General features: G+C 48.4%; 1 protein-coding gene across 1 annotated transcript; it reads right to left on the reverse strand.

Moving 5' to 3' along the window:
* Positions 1-10222: 10222 nt before the first annotated feature.
* On the reverse strand, positions 10223-12352 carry tmem53 (transmembrane protein 53). The gene is made up of 3 exons (XM_003975890.3): positions 12114-12352; positions 11846-11949; positions 10223-11468 (listed from the first exon to the last, which is right to left on the reverse strand). The coding sequence occupies exons 1-3, from the start codon at positions 12166-12168 to the stop codon at positions 10770-10772; spliced, it is 858 nt and encodes a 285-aa protein (XP_003975939.2). The 5' UTR covers positions 12169-12352; the 3' UTR covers positions 10223-10769.
* Positions 12353-19438: the final 7086 nt, after the last annotated feature.

Here is a 19438-nt window from a genome sequence, read left to right on the forward strand (position 1 = left end):
CACTTTGCATCGGACGGATCAAGAGAGCGAATTGACGAACCGCACACACACGAAGAGATGGAGGGAAAAAATGGCTGCTGCTTTGCATATTAATGAGAGTCATTAGCTGTCTCCTGGCAATGGCTGACAAGGGGACTTATTTATGCCTTGGCCCTCAGAGCCTTACTGGGGGAGAGTGTCCACTTCAGCGGCCAGCGCTAATTGTTTCTGAGCATGTTGTCCGGCTGATCATCATCATCATCAAGGGAAATTACACTCGCTTCAGAAAGACGAGTTGGCTGACGTGGAGGGTGGCCTATTATGATAACTCTGTGTAAGCTTTTAACTTCTGCTGCTCTACAAGAGCTAAGCTTTTAACTCGGACCCATTAGGGGCCTTGTATCGTGCTGTTTCACTCCAAATAACACGTCCTGGAACCCAGAGAGCTTGAGAGATCGGTAAATAGTGACTCGAGGTGTTTTTTATTGTGCCCATCGAGATGTACACTGATAATATTTTTGAATTTGAAGGCACCAGAACTAGATGCACCCGCTGCACTTGGACTATAGAGGCCGAACATTGGGCATCTGCCTGTTTAATGCTGTGTTTCCACACACACCAGGGGGGCAGATTTAAGCAAAGGAGGGTCGGGTTCCGTCATCGGCTCGTCCGTTGTTGAGCGGCTGGACTGCGAGTTGAAGAATTGCAGAGAATTTCCCGGGATTGCTCCCATTAATCCTCTCACGTGTGATGTTGTGTTTCCCCGATGATTGATTTAACAACGGGAAAAATCATTATTCCCAGCCGAAAGACCGCGTTGCCTCCCAGACACGCTAACGACAAATGTTCTCAGCTCTGGCTACTGGAGCCGCGTCTGTGCCCTGGCTTTTCATCTTCTCCTGCAGCGTGGAGGCTCCTTTACTGAAAAGGTCTCTCTGTCTCCGGCTCTCAGCTGGAGTGCCAGGAAAGCCGCTCTGCAGCGATCTGGAGATGAGGAGTGTGACAACAAAGAGGTGGAGGACAGGGAGGTATTAGGGTACACACATACACACACACACACACACACGTGCACTCTTACAGCAGCTGTGTGCAGTAGTTATGGTCTCGACAGCTTTAGCACCCCCGCATTGTAAACAGGAGGGTGGCGACCGCCTCCCCGAGCTTGTTAACATCATCTCCGTCATTCAGCAGATGCGGCGGTGTCAGCTCCTCGCTGGGCCCCGACACAATCAACATTAACCACCACACACACACACACACACACACACACACTTACAGACACTGTCTGGGCACATTTATCAGCAGCACACACAGCTCCAAATTTGTCCATGAACTGTGTCGCACACAGAAATACTGGTTGTAAATAATGAATTAGGACCACACCAACAACCTGAGACGCTCTTTTACCTATTTAGCTTCTTCATTAAAGATATTGTGGCAATAATAACCTGTAATATTGGTATTGTGCCCAAACAAAAAGGCCAAATGTCTCATACACTATTAGTTGGCAGCAAACTAAATTAGAAGGAAAAGGTGTCAGACATTTCAGTCAAATTCTGCCTAAAATGAACCCCCGCAAGGGTTGATTAGCTTCTGGGCCGGGCAACAAAAGCCTGTCAAGAAGAGATTTGAACAGTCACTGGAGACGACAACTTCACAATGTGCCGTGACATTCCACATCAAGCGGATCTCCGAAAGTAAACGTGACGAAAAAGGACAGAAAATCAACACACACAAAGCTCCAAACGGTGACGCACTTCAAGGCTCGGTGAGTGGAAGATGCTATCGGGCTGAACGTGGTGCAATGCCACCAGGTGTGCGTGCGTGTGTGCGTGCGTGCGTGCGTGCGTGTGTGTGTGTGTAAATGGTTGCTGGAACATGAAAGAGGAGCACCCGTGTCCGATATGCTGCCCTTTCTCTAATAGCCACAGAGGCCACGGAGGCTAACTGCCAGCGCTAGCTCCCCCTCCCACCCACAGACGCTCCACACTCTGAGCGCTGCATCGCTGCAGCCATCCTGCACATCCTCCACCAGCTAGCGGCGACGTTCCCTCTGCAACTGCCCGTGTGTTTGACCTTTCCTGTCCAGAGCTAATCGGATTTTGTCCCTCTTTATGAAATCAGACGCTAAAGGTCAGCGGGCTGCTTAACATGGGGCGGAGGCCCAGAGCTATGGAATTTGCCTTGGTACTAAATTACCTTTATTATGTTTGGTCCGTGTGATTTTATACCCTCCCAGAGGCCGGCGGGTCAGGATGTGGCGATGCATGGAGATAAGCTGCGAGGCCAAAACAACGTTTGTGCTGCCAAAGAGTGAAACCGATGTGATGACGTAAACACTGTGCAAACACACACTTGTGCGATTCTCATCACGTTTTCACACAAATCTCTCCCAGTCTCTGCCTCGAACTTCTAAACATCCTAATATCTAATGTGAAGAAGAAGATCTGCAGGATGGGAACAGTTGTCCGCGTCTGCTGTCTCACAGCATCATTGCGTCATTGGTAACCATGGCAACGGCCGACCCTTTGGCATCTTGTAAAACAGGCGGCACGTTTCGGCATCAGTAACTACTCAAACATAAAAACTTCTCTAACTGTTGGGTGATATTTCCCACATTCCCTTGGATATCATGTGACGCACGTGCACGCTCACGAGGAAGAACGGTGGGAGGCAAGTGATGCTGAAGGACCCAAGAAGAAGACAACACATCATCCTGACCACCGGCCGCTGTCCACACACGCACACACACACACACACACACACACACAGGTATCCTCTTGGGGACTTGTGTGAACCAGGAAGTGCTTGCCTGGTTGTCCAACCCCCTCATACAGACTGATCATCACTCATATCACATACGTGTGTGTGTGTGTGTGTGTGTGTGTGTGTGTGTGTGTGTGTGAATGAACATCAAACAGAAAGGCTTCCGTACTCATGTCGACATCAGTCGTGCTCCTGGCTACGGCGACAATGATGATCCGGGTGAAACTGATCTGCGCGGACAACAAAGGGAAAACCTCTTCAAGGCCTTTTTACGCGCCGCGGGCGCCATCAAAGAGGTCGGGCGGCCAGCGACGTTACCGGGGACGACAGAGAACCGCTACCGTCATCTCCAGAGGTGCTGCTGTCCGTTAAAAGTCAGCCCAACAATTTCCCCGGCGCTGAAACCACAGGAAGCTGAGTCTGCGCGACGCGCTGCCGCCACATATATCGTCACCCCGGAACGTGCGTGATGAGGGACGGAGAGGAAGATTTTAATAGAATCTTAACTCATCTCTCACTAAAAGCCTCCTCCAGAAACAATTACATATAAAAAATGAACATTGCCTATTTGAAACAGAACATGTGGACATTCATAACCCCCTAAACTAATTGTAAAAATGGCCCCTCTCAGGAGGAGCTGCCAATGGCTCCAGACTAATGCCGTCGCCCGCATCAATCGGCCGCTAATGAGCGCGACGCTTCAGAGTGGATGTGCGGGAAGGCTCGCCGCCTCGGAACTTTCGTCCGGAGAACGATTCCTGCAGACTCAGTGGAGGCGACGTGTTCATTTATCTGATCGATCAGACTTGGGGAGATTCCAACATGGTCTAGAGCAGAAGCTCCTCAGGGCCGTTAGCTGTTTACAGCCGCACGGCTAGCTCAGGATTAAAGGAGTTTATCTACATATCGTCCCAGGAAAAACCTCGTGTCCATAAGTGGAAAAGTTGTTTCAAGGCATTCGGCCGTGCTCTCCGCGGCGGGGCGGATTTCAAGGTGATCCCGGATCAATTTCATCTCCTCACCCTTCACATAAACGTGGAAGCGGAGCAAAATGGCTGTTATTCCGCCGATGACATACGGTCTGTCGGGGGCTTTTTGCCCACGCAGCTCACTTCAGAAGGATGAAATATGGCCAAAAAGTAAACCCTGAATTGAACGACTCCAAAGTAATTAAACAGCAGCCGTAAATCTGAGTAAAATGATCAGTGCCCGTTTTGAGCAATGACACCTTAATGGTTTCTTGGTTGCTCACTTTTGATTAGCTCCATTCACCTTCAAGGAAAAAGTACAAAGAAGCATCACCTTTAACGTCACCGTGCGCCTTGTTGTACGTGGAGTGAAAACTCCCCAAACTCAGGAGGATGTTGATTTCTGGACGGTGCAGGACGGGTTCAAACCAGATGTGGTGGAAATCCAGCTGAGCTCTGCTGGACTCCATGTCAGACAGAGGTCTCTCTGAGGGGCTAACCCCTGCTCATCCTCATCATCCTCATCCTCATCCTCATCCTCATCCTCATCCTCATCCTCATCCTCATCCTCATCATCCTCATCCTCATCCTCATCATCCTCATCCTCATCCTCATCCTCATCCTCATCCTCATCATCCTCATCAACGAGCTGTGAAGAGAACAGAGAAAACCTGTGAAATAGCAAAGAGACGCGGTGGAAAACACCCAAAACGTCTCCAACTTGGCTGAAACGGGGACGGAAGCACAGCGGCTGTGAGGCTGGGGGGGTCTAATGCTGTGCTTTATTCCCGCCGTAAAAGGGGCCCGCTCCACATCAAACACTCCACCCCCGTTAAGCTCGGACTCCGTTATCATTTCCACCACCACTAACCTTAACCAAAGTCCACCACTTAAGCCTTCAACATAAATACGGCGGCTGTACAGTAAAGACCCCCCAGGGAGCCTCCCAACAAAAATAACTCCACATCTTTGATAATTACACCATGGTGTAAAATATTAAACAGCCGGCGGAGGAGAGGGGGGGGGGGCGGATGAACATCGGCTTCATCCACAACAATAACAGTTGCTCCACCGGCGTGCACGCCGCCGCGCTCCCGCTCCCCTCGCATCTCTGCCCCCCCCCTGCAGAAAGAGAGGGAGGGAAGCGGAGGGCACGATTTAAGGTAATGAGAGGAGTAAAACATCATTAGTGCAAATTAACTTTTGTCAGCTGAGGTGATGGTTGTGGGGGGGGGGGGCTCGGATAACGGCAATTTATGCAGGGGTGAGGGCTGCGGGCGTTTCCCTGTGAGCGCGCGTGCGACGGCCACCAAGGACGCGTTTCATTCTAAAAGGACAAGAAGAAAACCCGGAAAAATGGGGGATTCGCGCCCAAAGTTCTGGGAGGCTTTTCTCCTCGTTTTGGGGGAATTCTTAAATTCCATTCTTCCTCCGGCGGATGAGTCTGTCAGAACCCCCCCCCCCCCCCCCCCCAGATTCTGCACCTGCACAATCAACAGAACTTTAAAGCTTTTATTTCCTAATTCAGAACAGCAGAAGCTGCGTTTCGGATCGATTTCTGCTCATCAGTTTTACCCAATTAGACGTGTTGCAGCCCCCCCCCCCACCAGACCGGGGCCCAGTCATGTTTAATGCATGTGGTTTGTCCTGCTGAATGGGCTCCAGTCCATTAATTAGTGCCAACCGGTGGCTGGAAACAAGGCCCGGCTCAGGTCAGGCGTCAGTACCGGGTTGTTGCGTCACACTCGGGTTGTTGCGTCACACCGGGTTCATGCTGCTGCTGTCGTCATCAGTGACATCATCTTTGCTTTACTGTCAAAGATGACATCGCTGGAGTTGAGCTGCTGTGCACAGTTCTTCTGGTATTTAGTGACAGATGAAACCACAGAGGGGCTCATCAGGTTCTGTTGGAAACTACCAGAAAGTCTCATTTGAAACTCTTGCTTAAGATCCTCAAACTGTCTCATCTGTCTCCATTTTTTTTAGGCCACTACGAAAGGCAAATCACTTAATTAAGCAGAGGAAATAAATTATGAGTAATTATCTCTATATGAGAGAGATAGGAAAAGAGAGAGAGGGAGGAAGAGAGAGAGAGAGAGTTATTGTGTCTGCAGAAAGACGATAAAATCTTGTATGTTAATCAAGCCATGATGAATTGTCTATGTCCATACAAACACGGCCTCTTCATGGGTCCCCTGTGCATTCTTGCACACGCGCGCACGCACACACACACACACACACACACACACACACACACACACACAGAAACTGGGAGGAGAAGAGAGAATTAATTCTATGAAGTGAACTGGCAGGGAGAAACTGTATGTAGATGAGTCAAAGGTGTGCGTGTTTGTGTGTGTGTGTGTGTGTGTGTGTGTGTGTGTGTGGGTGTGTGTGTGAGATCATAAGTAGTGGACTATTGTCCAGGCTGTGGTGGCAGTGACATATCTTAATCTGCTTAGTTAGCGGCCAGGGGTCTTTAGCTAACGGATTAGCAGGCCGATTTGAGTAATAGACTCCTCATTTAGCTTTAATGCCTTTTGCATAGAGAACAACCTCCCCTCATCACTCTTTAAGATGAATCGTCTGCTCCCATACAAGATAAAACTTCTAAAGATATTAGTCCACCGGCAACTTCATAAATCATAACAATTTCCTAACCGAGGCGAAGTTAGAAGAGCAGCTCGGTTTCTGCAGGGAGCAGACGGGAGTGTGTTCACGCACAAATAGATGAAGTGTGTGAGTGTTGTCATTAAATGATGCTCATAAAAATAAATTCTAGATGCAGATAAACCCAAATATAATGCTGCCTTAAAACATCAACTGAGACTGCCGATATTCAGCAGCTAGCATCCCTGCGACAATGGACCACAGATGCTAACAGGCTAATGTGCAGGATCTGTGTCCTCACACGCCAAAACTCATTTTTACCGAGGCTTCATAGCACATAAGGTGTGTGTGTGTGTGTGTGTGTGTGTGTGTGTGTGTGTGTGTGTGTGACACATTTAGACACTGTTCATTAGATTCTACCTTCACAGCCCTGCGCAAGCATCAAAGACACAAGTCAGAATAAAAGGACCCACAGAAAAGGATACACACACACACACGCACACACACACACACACACACACGAGAACACAGACAAACACAAGCAAAGGCCTTCTGCTGCCATCCTACGTGCACCTCGGCCTGTGCATGACACTCGCAGTTTGTTTGGTAGTTTTAATTTGACAGGGCTCCGAAAAGAACCTCTAAAACACACACACACACACGCGCGCACACACACACACACACACACACACACACACCTTTAATTTGACAGCACTCTAACAAGAGCCTGCTGCTTGTCAAATGTTCTCCAGTGGCAGCAGGGATCTGCAGAGCAGAAGGGGTTCTGTTCAAGGGCATTCATGAAGACACACGCACGCACGTGCACGCCCACGCACACACACGCACCCGCAGCCAGAGCTCCCTTTGAATAGGCAGGGATACACAGTCTGCTGCAGCACGCGATGGGGAAGCGGCAGCACGCACGCTGAGAGGTTTCTCCACTGCTGCCATCTCTCCCTCCATCGTGGTCTCTCTCTTCTCCCTCCTTCATCTCACCTTCCCTCGCTTCTGCGGCCGCGCTTTGTCTTAAGTAGAAGGCCGAGGGGCCGAGATAGACCAGTGAAGATTATGATAAGTGTTTCGACGAGGTGATCCCCTCTCCTTCACACACACACACACACACACACACACACACACACGCCAGGAGACCTTTTAAAGTTAGTCAAAGGCAGCTGGTCCTGATCCTCCGGTTTTCTTCGCTGGGTGTCTTCGTGTGACCGTGTGTGTGCGTGTGTGTGTGTGTGTGTGTGTGTGTGTCGGAGCTCTCACGCTGTCTTGGACTCCGCTCCCACCAGACGCTTTGCTCATTAGAGGGAAGACGGGGTGACTTGAGTGACTCCCCGCTCCACGCCATCACAAGGCCCCGACCTGTGGCGCCCGGCAGAGCCGCCAGGGTGCAGCCGCCTGACCCGGACCTCGGTGCTGGAGGAGATGAGACAGAGGGATGCAAATGTTCCCCCGACAGACTGACGGTAATTAAAATAAATAAAGCAACCATACAGGATCCGTTTCTGCTGGCATTTCCATGGCGACGGCACGGGGCGAAGAGTTGTGGCTTCCTTCAGCAAGAGGACAGAGACAGAATGAAAAGAACTGGGGGGGGGGGGGTTCTGGTTCTGATGGGCAGAAGCTGGGCCTTGGAAGAGGAGGTAAAGCCCCAGTTTGAGGCAGAGAACAGATCATCATGTAAATGGAGCAATGACACCCGAGCAGCTTCAGTAAATTTAACGTTAAACCTGCGTTTTTTCCTCTCTTTTGGGTCAATAATGTCACAGTATGTCAGGCTTAAAATCAAAATGCCAAACACTATATAACATCACATCAAATCAGCGCAGGAGTCACAGAGATCTGCCGTCAGATGCCCCCCCCCCTCCCCCAGTCTGGTTGCGTGTGCCTGTCAGATAAAATATCGCACTTCGCCAACCAATGATCTAGAAAGGGGGGGGTTCTCGGGTTCCATCTGAAATGTCAACATGCACGTAAATAAAAGCGTTTCATTTCAGATTGACATTAAAACCAAGTGGGGGGGGGGGGCAACCTGGTCATTTGAAAGAAAGTTTGTTTTTGTGGGGCTTTGCATGATAACCAGCAATCCCGGGGAGCAGATGCTGGTTCTGAGGTTCTGACTGATACAGACGGGCACCGAGGAGGCCGCCAGGCGGGTCCTGGTGATGAAGGGCCAGATGGATGATTTGAATCCTGTAAATCACGGCTAAAAGTCAATGTATAAAGCCAAGGTCTATGAAACTATCAGTGTGGGACGCAGAACATGGACGATATGTTAACACATTGCCAAGTGCTACCACTTAATACCATTAATCTTGCCCCACCCCACCCCCAGCCCGCCCCGCTCTCCTCGTCCCTGCGATGGAGTGCTCGGCGTCCTCTAAAAGTATGGATCTTGACCGCAGCAATTTTCCCCGGAAGAGGGAAAGGCTAAAGAGAAAGCACTGACCCCTCTTCGCTGCAATTTTCCCCTCATCAACTTGTGAGACTTCATTAACTTCCACGGGGTAATTTCTTCTCTCAGTGCGTTTGGGGGGGGGGGGTTGTGACGTCGTTGCCCCTCCCATCTATTCCTTACGACTGAACATTAACTGAAAAGAATCACTTTCTTAATTTCCTGCTTGATTCTCGTCCTGGTGACCATCACGTGTCATCCTTTCCCCTCGACCCGACCCCCGACGTCCCGCCTGGGAAGAGGTGGCAACCACGGCCGCTTCCCCTCGTTTCAGAGCAGGAAGAGTGCAGGGACGGCCTCTGTGAGCAGAGTTTCACGGCCTTTATCTCTCCTGAAGATTCAAACCCCACAGCTGGACGTGGAGGCGGTCACGTTGGTCACCTGGAGCCCGAGCGAGACAGGATGCACCTGCGGGGCAATGCTGCCCTCTTCTGGACAATCTGTGCTACTGCGCTCGTCATTTCCCCCTAATCTCATTATTTTAATTATATTAGCAATTACCAATTGTCTAAAATAAATACCTGTTAATGGTTGTATTAATAAGATTGTTTATTATATCTGTACATGCCAGCAGATAATTTAATGAATTTTCGGACACCTCCAATAGACCAAATTCTAATCAGGTAAAGTCCCAAATGCACGTACGTATAAATAGACTGTTCAGCTAGTTAACCACTCATCAAGCTTGACCCCCCCAGTGTTGGAGCCAGGTGTATACTGGGGGATTGGGAATACTGGTGAGACCTAAAGCTGATCTAGAGTCTGTGGATCTCTCAGGGAGGATCCATCTGTCTGTCTCATGTGATGTCAGAGATGTTCATGTGTCTGTGCTGAGCGTAAACTTTCCTCGGAGCAGCTCTATACATGATGCATCAGGTCAGCGTTGGTGCAGAGACAAATGCCAGCTGACTCTCCCAAATGTCACTCCGGACGTGACAGACATTCCAAAACCATCTCTGCCGGAACAATGGGACTGCACCCGGGGAGAGAGGAGGGGTGAGAGGGCTGGTTGTTGCCTCTGGGTCACCTGATCGCTCTTTGGAAAATGACAAACTTAAAAATATCAAACCAGCTCCTCGAACAAATTAAGCTAGACCAAGAAAAAGGGAGCAGATACTCAAAGTCTCTTCTGGGACGTCAGTCTGTCTAGTGAAGAAGCCCAACGATTGGGAATCACTTTCACCTGCTGTTGGGGCAAATGGGGCAGATAACTGGTGTCACCCTGTGACTCCGGCCGATTCTCCAGACCTCCTGGCACCAGCTGCAGGGGGGTCGGAGCTGCTGTGTCTCCCAGCAGTGTCAGGAGCCTGGAGGAGCTCCAGGACACCAGGGGAGGCTGGCCCCAAGAGCCCCCTCAGATCCTCCACGATGCCTCAGCGAAGACTAAAGTGGGGGATGTGTTCATGAATCCTGGTGGTGAATAAACCACTGCCAGACGTCTGAGGAGTTCTGTTTATTAAAGGCACGTCAGTAAAAACACAGGCTGTGCTGGACACGAAGGGACATTCATTATCAGCCTAGATGGAGTCAAGAACAAATTCTAAAGGAGGGTTTTCAATATCCAAGGCAGCATTTCTGAAACCTTAAAAATGTAGGTGTTTGCCTTCTTTTTAGTGATATTAAAATCAAAGAACTGCGTCTTCATATATACAAGAGTCACCTCAGGTTTAGCGTCACTACTAATCTACAGTGCATCACGTTTCACAGCAACATTCAACACAACTCAAATGGTTCCCAACAATGGTTCCCAACAATGGTTCCCAACAATGGTCCCCTCCAGTCCTAGTTTCACCTCTATTATGACACTTTTCTGATGGAAACATGAGCAGGCAGAGTTTGGCCTTCATGCCGAACAGTGAGTGGATCGGGTTTGAAGCTGATTTTTAAGTGCACAAACTGACACCAGACGCTGGAAGTGGAGCGGAAAACGTCCAGGTGTCCGGCTCATGTTCCAGGCAGCTCCTCCAGACCAAACCAGCCCCCCTTCACTGGTCCTGAACCCTCCGTCTCTTCATCTCAGACCCTTCTGAGTCCTTCACGCAGGCAGCCAGGAAGTTGCGGCAGTTGAGGGCGTACTGTTCGGGGAACTTCCTGAAGTGACCCACGTGGGGGGTGGAGACGAAATCAAAACTTTCCACCGGGACGCCTTTCTGCTTCAGAGCGTCCATGAAGGTCTCGATGTCCCGGTGTCGGATCACCTGGTCGGCTGTGGAGTACAGGTGGAGGTGGGGCCAGCCGGGCGGCCGCTCCCGCACCGCGTCGTAGTGGTTCTTGTGGATGTACTTGGTCAGGGGGTACAGGATGACACGCAGCACCAAAACGGACACAGCGAAGAGGGCGAGGAGCGCGGATCGTAGCACGGGGCTAACGTCGGGGCCCAGGGTGGCGTTCAGGGCGCGCATGGCCCCGCGGACGTTCCTGCTGCCCGGGGCGCTGTCCACAACCGCCCCGATCACACACAAGGAGCCAAACTGCTTATCGGTGTGCAGCAAGTCCACGATGTAGCGGTACAACATGAAGCCTCCATTACTGAATACGTGGAATAGAACTGGACTGTTCTCCACCTCGTAGTCGTAGAGGATCTCCAGCAGCTTCAGGGCCGTGCTCTTCAGCTCCTTGTAGCCAAAAGACTCCGAGATGAAGATCGTCTTCAAAGGAGCCGTGTAGCGGAGGGTTACACACCCCTAGAGGTGAACAAAATAATTCCATTTATATTTCATTACAAATGCTTGGCTTTCTTCTTTAAAGACATTAATGACACAATGGAGCGACACCATAGTTGCATATTTACACAAAACACTTAAAATAATAGTAAAATATGTGAAACGGTGCGTTGGCCACGCCCCCATTCATTCATGTTTCCGCAGCTCTCACGTGACTCGGGGCTCCAGGTTTAAGGTTAGCAGGTAAACATTTGTTGATGACACGTGACAGGTAAATTTTCCACTTTTAAAACGCAACACTAGCAAATGGGAGAATCCAGAAGGGAATGATTCCCGTGGGTTGGCCCGGACCCGGATCCCCTCGGCCCCAGGATCTGTGGCACCTGACGAACTGTCACCTGTTCATTGTAGATGGAGCTGTACTTGGAGAGGTGTTTATCCTTGCAGCCTGCCCAGCCGAGCAGAATCACAACTGGCTCCTTTGTCTTCTGCCAGTGTCTCTCTGAAAACACAACAGACCATGAAAGGGCGAATCTGCCCCTGTGCACCGGGCAAGCGTGGCAGGCTTGATTTAACGTGCTCGTAGCCGGATTACACGCACTCGCTCAGATAATGGCACCGTGTTCCGTGAGCTAACGGCAGGCATCACAATGAAAGGCTGCTCACCTGATGTCACGGCATCCGGAAACACTATATTGTAGTCTATTTCGCCCTGTGCCATTTTCGTGCGCGGGAGTATCAGCTGCGGTTTGCTAACGCTGACGTTTGTCTCATTTGTAATATAACGCAATAAGGACGGAATTCGGGGCCGAACGGAGCAGTTTGAGACAGCAACACACCGATTACTACGCGCAGGTCGGCGGCTGTCACGCCGCTTCCGTCTTTATTTTGTCAAAGGAGAACAAGTCCCGCCCCTCTCTTCTGATTGGCTGATGCGCGTTTCCTTATTTTTTTCAAACAGGAAAGTTTTATTGACACGAGCAACATGACACCCCTAATATTAAAATAATGTGAGCTTTTACATGGTCAATGAAGTACAGTATTATGTCATTTAACACTTTGCAGGAGCTACTTAACTTCAGTAAAATATATAAAACTCATACGAATAACAATGTACTGAAATGTCAAAATGAAAATGGCGGTTGCAAATTTCAGTTTCTAAAAAGCGATTTTTATTATTTAAAAACTATTATGGGGAAAATTTCTAATGCATTTTCAGGTTTGCTTCATCATCGTGACTGGTGGTCGGCTGTTGTGTAATGTTATGACCTGTAATACTACACGAGTCCACACGAGGGCGCTGTGGCCACAGTGTAGGAACTCTGATAGAGGTTCCGTGTGATTTATACAAGGAATAAACTGCATTGAGACCGTTTGACTGTGATATTCAAAGGAATTGTGCATCTCAAAGTTAAGAACTGCGTATATATCTTGCATTACTTTTAATTTTCATGTTACACTCAAGCACAAGAAATGGCTACTAGTTTCTGTCTGGAAACACTATTCTATAATATTGCACTGGGGATATTAGTTCGGGTTTGAGTCTGAAAGTGACTTGGGTGTGATGCGACCATACGTACCAGGTCAGAGCTCCTGGGCTCAGGAGTCAAATTTTCTAAAGCAGTTTGACCATTAACCTCGAGGCAACCATATACGGAACACAAATTTAACAAAGAATGTATTGTAACAAATGTGCATGCAAGCACTTTATGGGCCTGTAGCATCATGTGAAAGTAGACCCACGAGCACCTCCGGCTTCATTTAGAGGGTTTGTGACAGCTGAGAGACCAGAGCCGAACAGACAAAAAGTGCTGCAGCTTCGTAATTAGAATAAGAAAACAGAGGAGGAGACGTCAGCAGGGGAAACGTTTCATTACACAGCATCATATTAAAGGGTGACAGCGTCGCTGCCGCAGCTCGAAGATAAAGAGCAAATCATCTACTTGTCACCTGAGGGATTCTGAATTCTTGAACCAATTAGGTGACAAATAGCACAAGAAGCAAGAACCAGTTTTTTTTTTTTCACCCGAGGGCTTTTTTTTAGAGAACGATTGAATCAATTCCAAGTCAATGCCATGTAAATGATCCGTAAATAATTCAGAAAACAATGCGTTTTCTCATTTTCAGTGACGTATCGATAACATGAGCGTTTGACATTTAAGGTGCATCAAAAACCAGCAGCTAATTAGCTGAATGAAATGATCAATTATTGATGGAAGCACATCTGCGCCATCAGGGAATTCGACTCGAGTTGATGCACTTGAATTAGAGAGACAATAATTCTGCCAACACAACACTTCCGAGAAGCCATTGATCATGTTGCTGTGTTGATTTATGTTTATTAACCCGCACTTGTGTTCTTCTCTGCAAGCTCATTTCCACACCAAGTTATTAAACTTTCATTTGATATTAATGGGAAAAGGGAAGGTGTGTGCGTGCAGGTAATGCAAATAAAAGGACATTTTCAAATGATGTGAGTGGAAGATTGTATAAAAGTGACACTGCTCATCAATCACGGAGAGGAGGATTGAAATAACTCACGGTTAGTGATGTGTGAGCATGCTGGGGCAGCTCCTCGGGTGTTCTGTGTGTCAGAATCTCACACCACTATCAAAATACTGGAGCTGGAGAGAAGCTCAGACACTAAAGATCCTCGTCTGATCAACGTGATGTTTCCTGGGTTGAAATCTCTGAATATATAATATATTCAGTATAAATGCTGCAGTTCATATTAAGCATACAATTTTAATTGTATGAAGTATAAATTAGCTCTCCCGGCTTCCATAGACATGCTTTCATGCCTGATTTGATTTGGGAAACTCGAATCACATGTTCCTTGTTAGGAAAATGCACTTCCCTGCAGTTACTGGATACAACCAGCAGGTGGCAGTGTTTCCCCTCATCACGCCTTGTTTATTTAGACTTGAAAATCTCTGACAAAGATGCAAATCTTTAATCTGATCAGACGGCCGTGCAAAAGCGCACATGGCGAATAGGTGGGAGACATCTCCAACATTCTCTCTGATTTTTGCTCCGTGGGTCAAGTCTGTTGTGAGCCGCCTGCTCCAGCAGACAGTCTCGATGGCCATAAAGGTCACTGGGGTTTAATAAGATGGTGTGAGAACCGGAGGCTGGAACTTATATGCAGCGGAAAAGGTCGCCACTTGTCCGCCTCTCGAGCGTCACCACAGGTCGCGGCGCCCCATCGCTGCCTCGAAGCAGACATATGTGACATAACCAAAAATGGGGGCTGCAGGAGGTTGATTGGCACAATTATTCGTCAAAATTACCGGTACATTGTTCTTTGTTTCAGCTATATGTTCCCACAAGGGTGATGATTATTTAACCATTCTGAAAGAGTGGTAATCAGTCGTTTCTTGTCATTTCAGCTCGAACGTGTCAGGTTGAAGGCCAGTGCTGATGTTTGTCACTGTTAATGGTGTCACAATTCACCTGCAGCTGATTTGAAATTCATATGAAGGGAAATTATGGTTGCAAAGAGGGCGAAAAACAACATCTATTACATGAGTAACAAATGTTAAGTGTGTGAGTGAGTCAGGCAAAGGAAATTTATTGGGATCTTTCCCTTAACCTGCGTGTGTCTTATCAGCACACACACACACACACACACACACACACACACTCGATGAATTTCTGGGCATGTAACCTTACAGGAAGAACAGACGCCCAGATAAACAATGTGTGTCATCAATAGGACCAGGCCGCCCTTGGCTGGTTTTAGATCAACAGGAAGACCCGTGTGTGTGTGTGTGTGTGTGTGTGTGTGTGTGTGTGTGTTCAGTTTTAGGTCTGGTAATAATTAAGATAAGGGCTTCAGTGTGCTGGGAGGGGGGTCGGGGGCCTGACAGGAATACATCTTCTGGCTAAATTTAGCTGACAGCAGGTCTCAGGAACGCAGGTCTCCTCTTTTCTCTGCCTTTGGTTTCACTGTACAGCAGAACTTCTGGACCAGAGGGAGGGAACACGCCTGGGACGGGTCACTAGTCCATCACAGGACACACACACACACACACACACACACATGCAGGCAGAGTCAGGGTAACTGGCCTGTTTCTGGAAACCTGAGTGGGAATCAAACCCAAAACCTTGAGACCGCGAATGAATGAACCAGCACACAAAGCCCGTTTTCTTCTCCCCCCCAGATGAATCAATGTTCTGGACCTCTTGTACTCATGCTCTTTAAATATAACTGAAAGTGTACTTCTGCACATTTAAATTTAAAATGTTTTCCTGGTTTAAGACCTTTAACTCAATTAGATTAAAACAAACCTGTAACTACGATTAAAGAAAAATAAGTACAATGTAAGATGAACTTTCTCCTGACGTGAATATGAGAAAATAAGCCTTATTATTCTAAGGATTCTCTTGTTTTTATAATGAATGTAGAATCCCGACTTTCCAGGAAAAGCCCAGTTTGCAGTCGGGCCTCACCTGAACCTGCAGGGAAACGGATGGTTCGGATCAACAAATCAGCCAAAGATCTGGGAAACGCATCACAGGAAGCATGAAACACAAGCCTTTCCTGTGCGTGTGAGACAGTAGACGTGCACACACTCACACACGCCACCTTTCTAACATAAACGCACGTGACTGTAGGGTACAACAATAAAGACAAATAGCTGATGATGTTTTCAGAACAGCTCAGAGTCTTTAGTTAGTTTATTCCACACAGTAAAGTCACATGATGAATTCGACGTTATACAGAATATAAATAAATAATAGTGATTAAACGCTATAGGTTCTGGCTATGTCAGCTGCGGTGTTTCCGGCGCCCTCTAGCGGCGATGAGACGAATTAATGTTTTTACGTAGTTCAAAAATGAATGTTATTGACACTGTTAGACATGATTTCATTTTACAGGAATCCTTCTTTTCTTTAGGAAACGTCTGTTTCATTAGCACCGGTGACAGGTGACTCACGGTCTGCTTCCTGGCGACCGCACTTTTTCCAGGCTTTACCTGGAAAAACGCCTGACTCATTATGGAGTTTTGGGATGCTTCTAAAAGCTCCCAAAACCAGTTTGGCCTTCACGCGGTGGGCCCTGACGCGCCCTTCACCTCACAACAACCTCGTGCGTGTGTGACCGCAGCACGCACGACACGCCTGTAGGAAAGAAAAACACGGACATGTGGCTTTAATGTGGGGGAGGCCTGCAGCACGGACCTCCCTGCTGCATGGAAACATTGAAAACACACCTCAGGATGGAACACACAGGCATGCGCGCACACACGCACACATTCCTCCAGCCAGAAATCCCAGCTATGCACTGGGGCTGGTCTGCTGCTGCTGCATGCATGCGGCTGAGGTAGTGGGCCAAACCTCTGCAGGTCTGATAATGGCTCCAACATGGCTGCTTTCAGATCGGCATTGAACTGCTTGTGCGAGCCTTTTAAGGGAGAGCAGAGAGGGGCCGTCCCAGGCCCCCGGTGCACGTCGGCACCTAAACGGCTGCCAGACCGCTCCGACCGCAGTAAATCCGAGAGGTGACGCTGCAGATAAAAGCAAATGGATGCGGCAGTGAATCCCACACAGCAGGACTCTAAGTAGACGTTCTTTATGGTCTCCAGAGAAAACCCCCGATAACAGGAAAAGCAGAGACGGACGGAAGATTTAGTGGGGGGGGGGGGGGTGCGTTGTTCCAAAAGTAAATATGGAGGATTAGCGGTCATAATTGGGCTGGATGGGCGCAGAGATGGGTGATTCACGCCTCTCCGACCTGTCTGTGTGTGGAATCACAGAAAAGAAGCGCTAACGTGCAGCACATTAGCTGCCGCTGCTGTTAGCGACGGTGTGCACGGTGCCATTAAGACAAGGTCAGCGTGACCGCAGGTGATCGCAGATTAGCCTGCCTGCAATTAACTGGCTGCTTTCACAGGCAAGCATGGCGAGCACGAACGGCTCGGCTGGCCTCCGGATGGACATCTGACATGCAAAAGCTGTTGTGACCGTGATTTCAGTAGTCAATTTTCAGGTGAGAGGTGTTTTCAGGTGCCATCAAATCTCATTTATTGTGTCTTTGGTCCTTTTCCCTTCGCCATAGCTTTTATGCTAACGTGAACTGAACCTCTGCTGTACTACGGATGGTAATGGCAGGAGCTTTTTATTTATTTACTGTACTCTCTGATGGGAATGTTGCTGCACTCACCTTCAACACAGCTGGAATTTCTGTATCAGATAAAGACTTTATCCGAAACAGGTGAAGGATTTTTGCTTCTACGACTTTAGAGAAATACGGCTGAAGTCGAATGGATCCCACCTTTAACCCTCACAAATCTCAGAGTTAAAAACACGGCACGGGCACAAAAGCTGATCTGTCCCCGCTTTTATGCTTTGGATGTGTTTTATAGCGTATTTGTCACTCTTTTGACAAAGCGATTTAGTGTGTGTGTGTGTCTGAACTCGAGTCCTTGGAGTTTCTTTTCTGAGGAGTTTCCAGCCAGTAAGAAGCAGCCTGGTTTGTAAAGTCCCAGTTAGTTCCACGGCTCCAGTTTCCCTCCCAGCTCAGTTGGTCGGAGAAGAACCAGGACCAGGTGAAGCCAAATATTCACACATGTTTAAGTCATCCTCTGTAGGTGTAAAGTTTCCTTTACACACACACACACACACACACACACACGGTGCAGATTTCTCTGTCCAGCTGGAGATTATTAGTTTTTCTCCCAGCCCACAGGAAGTCAGTCATCATTCCAGGCTGACAGGTACATGGAAGAATCTCACCGGCTCTGTTCTGTTCACAGATCGGCTCCGTAATACTTTACAGCATCCTGGCAGTCGCAGCAATCATCCGGCTGATTGGCTGCAGGGGGAAATCTCGTTTAATATACTCGTTTGTGCCAAGATGAGACCGACTTTACCCGGGTTTAACTGGTGGTTGCATCCGGGTGGGTGTGAAACAGGAGGAGCCGAAGCTGGAGAAACCCAGTCATTGGAGCTTTCGAGAAGTATTTCACCATCACACACCACTTTAACCATTAATGCGTTCAGTTGTGCTGACCGGAGAGCTTGGTTCTGACAGGTTCTGGCAGGTTCCGAGAGGTTCTGACTGAATCTTTATTTCTTAATCTTTCTTTTTTCTCCATTTCTCAGCCTGTGTGAGTCATGCAACAGTTAGAAATGTGAATTTCTACCGTCTTGGTTGTGAAATATTGCAGCATGTTTGGCCCAAGATTTCCTGTTTTAAATGCAATAAATCCCAGCCAGTGAAAAGTAAAACGAGTTATTTTAATTTTGATTTGGTTTTGTTTCTTTCCCGTCGGCCAAGCAGAAATTGCACATTTTAGAAATGAATGTTTAGCATAAAAAAACTGATTTTCTGCCCCATCTTTATAAAGTGAGGTGTGTGTGTGTGTGTGTGTGTGTGTGTGTGTGCGTGTGTGTGGGTGTGTGTGCACTCAATTGTGTCATCACACTACCATCCTGACACCACAGATGGCCTAATGAAAACAGCTGGTGAGTCGCACACACACACACACACACACACACACTCACACACACACACACACACACGCGGAAGGTCAGGTCTGTCTCTCTGTGTAAACATCAGTGCTGATACAGAAAATCTTGTTCAACTCATTAACCCCCCCCCAAGTGTTTGCATGAATGACATCATTAACGGGGATTCTTCAGCTCACGTGTTCACACATGCGCACGTTTGCCTGAGATGCTCCTCTGTCTCCTACCTGGACCGACGCTGAGCGAGCGCCCACCAGCAGCCCAGAGCAGATTAGAAACATCTGCTGCTGATGCAGGAGGGGAAGGGGGGGGGATTGGATTTCATCCTTGAGTGGGGTCACACAGGAATATTGTGTTACCTCTATTTTCAGCGCACGTGCGCTCTCGGGCCTTCGCTATTGTCGGGTATTATATTCCAGAGTCCAGCTGGTGCCCAGTAAGAACCATCACCGGTTTAACCCACCGCAGCACTGTCCAGCTTTTCCCTCCCCAGTCAGGGATTAAACAAGGCTCCATCG

The sequence above is a fragment of the Takifugu rubripes genome, chromosome 22, assembly GCF_901000725.2.
Source record: "Takifugu rubripes chromosome 22, fTakRub1.2, whole genome shotgun sequence".
Classification (NCBI taxonomy): Eukaryota; Metazoa; Chordata; class Actinopteri; order Tetraodontiformes; family Tetraodontidae; genus Takifugu; species Takifugu rubripes.

Bases quoted from the DNA above. Each gene is read 5' to 3' on its own strand.
- tmem53 (XM_003975890.3), bottom strand. From the start codon at position 12,168: ATGGCACAGGGCGAAATAGACTACAATATAGTGTTTCCGGATGCCGTG. The intron at 11,950-12,113 runs GTGAGCAGCCTT...TTGTGTTTTCAG, and splicing joins TCCGGATGCCGTGACATCAG to AGAGACACTGGCAGAAGACA. The intron at 11,469-11,845 runs GTGACAGTTCGT...GTTCACCTCTAG, and splicing joins GCTCCATCTACAATGAACAG to GGGTGTGTAACCCTCCGCTA.